The sequence below is a fragment of the Monopterus albus genome, unplaced genomic scaffold, assembly GCF_001952655.1.
Source record: "Monopterus albus unplaced genomic scaffold, M_albus_1.0 scaffold58.1, whole genome shotgun sequence".
NCBI classification, from domain to species: Eukaryota; Metazoa; Chordata; class Actinopteri; order Synbranchiformes; family Synbranchidae; genus Monopterus; species Monopterus albus.
Genome location: NW_018127938.1, coordinates 2,592,175 through 2,599,683, shown reverse-complemented (window position 1 = coordinate 2,599,683; position 7,509 = coordinate 2,592,175). Strand labels below are relative to the sequence as shown.

The window sequence follows — 7,509 nt, the reverse complement described above, 5'->3', positions numbered from 1 at the left end:
TGTATTTTACATAAAGTTTCCAACAGGCAGCTGTTTGCCCCTACAGCCCTAGCTATGAGCACTGGTGAATTCACTCTGGTTATTACATTTGTTACATTAGCATGTATGGAAAACCTGCAGTTTTCTCAAAATATACTCTGAATATACAGTATGTGAGATATATTACATTAGTGCAAAAACTCACATTAGAGATGACTGCAGTGTAAACATGCAGAGCTCTCTCCTGACAGACTGTGACAGATTTACTGTTTACTGTCCCCTGCCTGGCACTGGCTGGCTGGTGATATCACTCTATTAACCTTTTCACGTCCTTGTTTAAACAATATCCTTATGGTTCAATATCTCAAGTCTTTATGCAGCTTAAAGTTTTTGCCAAAGAACCAGATATTTTTCTAATGCCATTGTCTGTCTCTTCTGCTGATGATTCAAGTGTGAGTTTCATACCGATCCAAGCTGTAGAAGCACTCCAGCTGTGCATTACTTCACATTAGGGAAAAACCAAAGTGACTTTTGCTCCAAGAACCAAGGGGGTCCACAATAGCTCCCCTGACTTTACAGCTTTATAAAAACCTGTTTCTGTACACTACTGGAGAATTTACTATGTGAGTATAATGAATATTGGCTTTAGAGATGAACAAAAAACACCCTAAGCTTTATGTATTTTCCTTCAGGTGTTGGTGGTTCCAGAAGGGGCTGAAGCTGTTTCCAGGCCTAGTCCAGACTACCCGATTCTCCCCACCATTCCCCTTTCTGCCTTCTCAGACCCCAAGAAGACCAAGACTTCTCATGTGTCAAAAGTTGGTTTCATTGCTTAGAAAAAATTATCATCTTAGTCATTATCCTTCCACCCTGCTCAGCTTTTGTGTTTGTTTGAAGTATTTAACCTGAAATATCATCTGCTCCTTTGATCATTCCAATCAAATTTTATTGGCATATTTAAAAAAAATGGGCAAAGTAATTTAATAAGTTTTCAGAGCTGGCTGACTAAGGCATCTAATCATTGCCAGCTGTTTTTTAGCATCTGTATTCATGTAGGCAGAGGAGAATGACTCAGCCTGCTTATCTGCCAAGGAAGGGGACATATCTGGAGAAAACAAGAAACTGATCCCATCACATTTTCCACTGTTACCACTGTTATTCTATCAGTCCTTCAGTGTAGTTCTCGTCTCTTAATAAGGTGTGCTTCTTTGTGTACCATACCTTGTGTGTTCTACAAATGTTTATCTAAACATGTATTGGGTTATTTTATAATGTTCAAAACTTAAACTACATTGGTGGCTAACATCAGATTGTGCTGGTGGCAAATGAGCAGATATTCTGTAGATAAAATTTCCCCTTCATTTTGACATAGTAAAACGTGGTTCTTCACTACATGTTATTATTGTGGCATGAGTGGGCGTGTTGTGTGGACTAGGTTTCCTCCAGCTGTGTCCATCTGCTCATAGAGAAAAAGTTAGTGAGAGCCAAATTTGAAGACACATGGCCACTTTCTCCAGTCTTCCTGTCAGTGAATGGATATAATAAGGTCTGTTAAGTAGGTTAATAGTGTTCGTTTGAAAAGCTGTAAAGTGTTTGCTGATATGTGGGTGGACAATGTGGAAATACCATCCTCTCCCTGTATCACTGTGAGCTCTTTTAAAAACCACTCTTGACACTTTGTGGTGAGTTTGTTTGCACATTTACCACAGGTTTCGCTAGAAAAGGTGTATTTCCACTGCAGGAACCTTCCGTGTAGAACAGGAGCCTTTCAAGGAACACAGTTTCTGCTTGAATTTCCACTAGAGAAACCAAAGTCTAACTTGCTGGGAGAGTTAACCCCCCCAAAAGTCACTGGGTAGTACTTTCTGAAGGTTCAGGAGCTTTAGGGGTTGGGCTTGCAGTGCTGGTGTTAATTGGTGAATTACACTAACCTTTTCTTTTCCAGAATTGTTAAGGCTGTCCCGAATGGCAATTTTTGGACTTTGCTAGTAGTAATCGCTAATTCGCTAGTAATGACCAATGAATATCCTAATATTTGGCATCTGTGGGTTAAAAAAATCAGGAAATGCAAATGTGGAAATGCAAATCACAATGTGCTGCAAGAACCTTTACCTTTGGGAAAGTTTCTGGACATTAGTAGTTGTGGAAGTAAAGTTCCTGGAAGTTTTGGTAGAGAAGCACTGACATTTAAATTAGCTCATTCACTGCCCGCAAGGTAAGAGTCTAATCTAATGTTGCTTTTGAAATGCAGCAGTCTGCAGCCTGTTAGGCTGTTTTCTTATTTGCCCTCACTTGTCAGCCCCGATCTGCATTTGATGAGAGGAGCAGTGCTTGTTCTGTAGCTCAGAGTCGCGTGGTATCTCTGTTTAACTTGTGCAGTGCTAGTGGCATGGTGCTAAGATGGCAAAGTTGCTCAGTTAGGCAACCGCTTTAGATTTGTACAAATATTTGTGGTTCCCAGAGAATGAATGTGGGGGCAGTTGTTGTTAGACTGCCACCTGAGACAGTTGTTGTTTTACCCTGGCCAAATGCTTAGTTTGACATGCCAATTACAGGCGATTATAAACTAGACTGGCAAGGCCTGATTCGAAATCTGAGGAGGGAACGATGCCCATAAATTACTTGATGAGGCTCTGTCCTCTTATGCAGCCTTGAGCTGTTGCGAGTGTTTCTTATAGTTCTGGTCTCCTTTTTTTTTTCTCTCTCTCTCTCTCTCTCTCTCTCCAGATACCCAGCAAAGATGGAAGTGGTGGCAGCAGCAAAGGACCCAAACCTCACAAGGTGACCAAGGAGCATCGTGAACGGCCCCGAAAGGACTCTGAGAGCAAAGCCACATCAAAAGGAGACAATGACAGAGATGGAAGCAGCAAGAGTGGCCGCGAGCCTTCCTCTTCCTCGTCTTCATCTTCAAAAAAGCCGTCAGAGATCAAAGTGAAGGATGAAGTAAAAGTCCTACCTAAGGCTGCCTTCAAGGAGCCTAAACTCACCCTGAAGGAATCCAAGATGGAAGGCATGTCCCCAAAAGGAGGGGGGGTTGGGAGTGGTGGGGGTGGAGGAGGAGGAGGTGGGGGAGGCCCGGCAGAGTCCAAAGCTTCAGGGAAACGACCGTCCACAGTGGAGTCTCCCAAACCCAGTGCTAAGAAGCAAAAGAAGGGCAGCTCAGAGGGGCCGAAGGGGCCAGCCAGTGGGGCCTTCACAGGAGCTTCTCCTCGCGTCTCCTCGTCGTCTGCAGCCAGCCAGCCCTACACAGAAAAGAAACCTTCTAAGGAAAAAGGTCGCTGGCCCAAAGGAAAAAATGACACACAGGAGCTGAAGGAACCCAAGAAGCTTCCAGAGTCAGAGGAGTCGAATTCAGAGGATGAAGCATCTTCAAAGTCAGAGGTATGAGGACTAGACAGGAGCTTTCATTTCTGAACAGAGTGAAATGTTTCCAATTTTCTTAGATGTGAAAGAGACGCTTTTTGGAAAACATTTCATCATATCACTGCTGTTCAAAAACTGTGCTCACTGAATTTCATTTATTTCCTTGTTTAATTGATCAATGGCTTGGTTTATAGAATGTTTGAAAATAGTAAAAAGTCAAATGTTTTGTTGCACCTACAAGCCCAAAGATATCTAATAAGGGAATGTTTGGTATTATGCCTTGAAAAATGATCAAAATGGTTGTGGTTTGATTAACTGGTTAACCCTCTAATCTTTTCATCTTGAGTTACATGCTGTTCTGATTGGACAAATTTTAGTTCCAGTAGCTGGTGAATGTCAGTTTTTCCCCAAAACAGAATCAGGAAAGAGCTAAAGTCAAAAATGGCACAAAAACCACCTCTTTTGTGCCATGAGCTGAATCGTGGCAGAAGGCCACCCACCGCAAGCTGGTGTCTCTCAGAGGTTTCTTCCGTTAAAGGGAGTTTTTCCTCCCCGCTGTCGCCAAGTGCTTGCTCAGGGGGGATTTGTTGGGTTTTTCCTCTATAATGATAATAATAAAAATAGTAAGGCCTAGACCTTAAAGTGTCCTGAGATGACTTTTGCTGTTATTTTGTGCTATACAAATAAAATTGAATTGAACTGAATTAAACTCTTGGCAGTTCAGCCTAACATGACTTGCCTTTACAGTACTGTTTGAAATGCCGACATAGATATTTAAAAACTAAGGTCCTTTATCATGCAGTTCTTTTCTGCCGTTCTCCTGTAGCTTATGAATCACTGCTGACCCACGGCTGTGTGCCAACCTACAGCACCAACCACACTGTAAAGGGACTCATTTTCCTCCTCTTCTCCTCTTCCCACAGCAGTCGGTGCCTTCCAGTCCTTCCAACTCCAGTTCCAGTTCTGACTCGAGTTCAGACTCAGATTTTGAGCCAGGACAGAAACAAGGGCAAGGTACTGTTGTTTGGGGCCAGTTAGTTGATGAAGAGTTTGTTTTAAGCCTAAATTTGAAGTTTGTCTTACAGTATGATGGAACTTAATCCCCACTATTTAAGAAAAAAAACATTGAGAGAGTGATTTGAAAATTGTTCTAAAACCTGAAAGATGCAGATGATTTTTGTGCAATGTGAATAGTAGTATAGTGTGTGATTTGGTCCTCTTCTCTCAGGGCCTCTACGATCCATGGTGGAGGAGATCCAGTCAGAAGAGTCAGACGACGATGACAGCAGCTCAGAGGAGGAGACACCCATCAAGACCAACCCCCCCAACCGTGACTCTCGGTCAGTCTTCTTAAAGGGCTATTTACACTGTGATTTTGGGCTATCCCTGACCAAATTTTCTAGTCATGAGAGAAACATGTTCAAATCTTTGGTGGTATATCAGAAACAGTGATTTTAGATCACACTAATGCTGCTACAAGCGACTCTCCTCTTCACCTCTTTCAAACATAATAGTTGCGCAGATGGATGATGCCTCTGGCAAAGCTTCCAACCAGATTTAGTGCAAAATCTGCAAAAGAAAATGTGAATTGATGCATGATTCCATCCACTGCTGTTATGTAAATATTAAGAACTGGGCACATGGAAATAAACAGCTGATGGTGCTGATTCTCCATTCACATGGCATTTAACCATTACAGAACAGGAGGACACAGTGTGGTGATATAATCTAAAGCACGCCAGTCAAACAAACAAAACAGTTGTAGAAAAGAAAATACAAATATTACTTTCACAATGTTTGTTTTATGTATTTATTTGAGGAATGCCACCATCACTGTATGTATCAGATTAGAGCATTTAAGTTTCATTTACAGAAGTATTTAGACTCTTATTTCAGTACTTTTATAGAGGGTCTTTGGCAGCAGTTTTCAGTCTTCTTGGGGAAATCTTTACCAGTTTTGCATACCTGGACTTGATCAGTTTATCCTTGGACACCTTAACTTTTCTCTTCCTACACAACTAGTGTTTTTTTTTTCTTATCTCCTCTGTTTTGTTTACTCTTGTAGGGTTCTTAATCTTAGTCTAGTGTCTTCATCACTGAAAGTTAAATGGTAAACAAAACCCATAATCAGACAGGACTAATGTAATTTAATTTTCTGGAAATGTCTTCGCATCTGATAATAATATAATCTCAGACACATGCATCCAAGTCTGATGCTGAGCAGTATGAGAGTGTGTTTTGTCTGCTAGCCTGACTTGGTCCTGTCCCCCAGCAGACTCAGCCTGGACAGTGAGAGCGACAGCAGTGACGGCTCACACCGCCCCAGTCGAGACCCCGCTCCGCCCCCTCAGAAACACAGCTCCTCCAATAACAAAGTGAGTCACACAGCCTCAGTTTACTGCCTCTTTTCATTGACATGTTTTACAATAAACATTAAAACCCATGCCTGTACATTAGTGTTTGTGGACTGAGTCAGAGTGGGAGAGAGTGGATTCTGCTTTTTATTCCTAACAATATAATTGTGCGTTTTTCAGTGTTTAGCTTTTAATATAATTCTTGGCAAATGTGAACAGGAATTTCCTAGAGCATTATCTTTAATCTGAGGTTTTGTAAGAAAATTAAGAGGAAATTAGTTTTGTATGTTTGAGAAAGCCATGTATGAGTAACACTGTCAAAACATTATTTGATAACAGTCCAAGCTATTCGTTTAGACAGAGAGGACTCATTCTGAGTTTTAATACTTGCTGTATGTTATTTTCATGTGTGTTTCTTTCACTATGCAAAATAGCCTGTAGCCATTCAGCAAACGGACACTGAGGCTGCAGAGCTTCAGGACTGCACCAGGCTTCCACTTAGATTTCAGCTGCATGGACTTGTCATTGGTGACCTAGATAGTCTAATGGTCTCACATCATTGCCTCTGTCTCTCTTCTTTCCATCCCCTCTTTCGATAATGTCTTTTCTCCTTTCCCTCATTCTCGGATTTCTGTCGTACAGGTGTCGGGAAGAAAGAGTCCAGATTCCACGTTTCGCTCAGAAAAGGTGTTGAAGAAGGGATACGACAAGGTAGGAAGGGTAAATTAAACTTTTAATGCTTCAGCTCTCACACATACACACACACCATGTTTTGTCAATGTTCAGTGAGTCCATTAATAAATTCAAGACCATAATGACCAGTGAATTGATCCAGATGTGCAGACTGATTCTGGTCTATGAACTCTTGATAAGAAATTTCTTCTTTCCTCTTTTTAATGAGCCGATTCAAGTAGTGATAAAGTGAAACTTGGGATCTTTTACCAAAACTTCATATTAAAACATCTGGAGACAGATTTTGTGGAGACATTAAATCCCACACTGAGTAAGTACAAAGAAACAAACCTAGTTTGGGATGTAGTTTTAAAACAAAAAGTCCAGAGGTAGTGTTGGTGACGTACCTCGGATTTTCTAGTCCATAGTTTATGGTGCTGTATTTATGATATCTTTAAACAGTTTTAAAAAATATTTTCAGCACACCTAGAATGGAGCATTACCTCAACAAAAGCTGTAAATATTATCACTAATTTGTCTCCGGTGGTTCTCCTCAGACAGTTATTTACCTGAGGTGAAAAGTGTTGCCCGCATGAGAATCTTTTTTTGACGAATTGTCTAATTGTCTCTGCCTTACCTGACTTATAAAAACTTGCTGCTCAGACTAATTGCTGTTGCTGCAAAGCTAGCATACGATGTGATTGATCAGTCAATGTGCTGAGCTGAATCAGGCTGATTTCTGACATGATTGGGTACCACTTGCATTTGAACCAATACCAGTATCTGGAATATTGTACTGGTACCCTATTGGATTCACACTAATGTTTTGGACATGCATAGCCTAGGTACCGAAACCTGTCTGTTGTAGTCTGTTCCTGTCAGATTAATGCCAACACCGTTGTTGTTGTTATTGTCACTTGTTACCAAAACCTTCAGAGCAAGCAGCAAGAGCTGAGGAATAATACATCCCAGCCAAAGCTAATAACAGGCCAAAATCAGTTTGTTTAAAAAGAAGAAAGAGATCATCCAGATCAGGGAACATTTAAGAATTACAAATGAATTTTCCTCACTGAATCTTGACAGTCTTCTTTTGCTGCTGGTTTTACCCTGGTCTTTATTACTGTACTGACCTTGTTCACTA

At 41.1% G+C, this 7,509-nt stretch overlaps 1 protein-coding gene across 1 annotated transcript in view; it reads left to right on the top strand.

Annotated features, from left to right (window-relative positions):
* Positions 1-7,509, top strand: part of mllt1a (MLLT1 super elongation complex subunit a) — a 27,090-nt gene that overhangs the window by 16,665 nt on the left and 2,916 nt on the right. The window contains exons 5-12 of the mRNA XM_020602705.1: positions 27-78; positions 672-799; positions 2,709-3,360; positions 4,266-4,356; positions 4,571-4,682; positions 5,618-5,717; positions 6,339-6,416; positions 6,505-6,531. Of these exons, the coding sequence (XP_020458361.1) occupies positions 27-78; positions 672-799; positions 2,709-3,360; positions 4,266-4,356; positions 4,571-4,682; positions 5,618-5,717; positions 6,339-6,416; positions 6,505-6,531 (1,240 nt within the window). The remainder of the gene's footprint in view (positions 1-26; positions 79-671; positions 800-2,708; positions 3,361-4,265; positions 4,357-4,570; positions 4,683-5,617; positions 5,718-6,338; positions 6,417-6,504; positions 6,532-7,509) is intronic.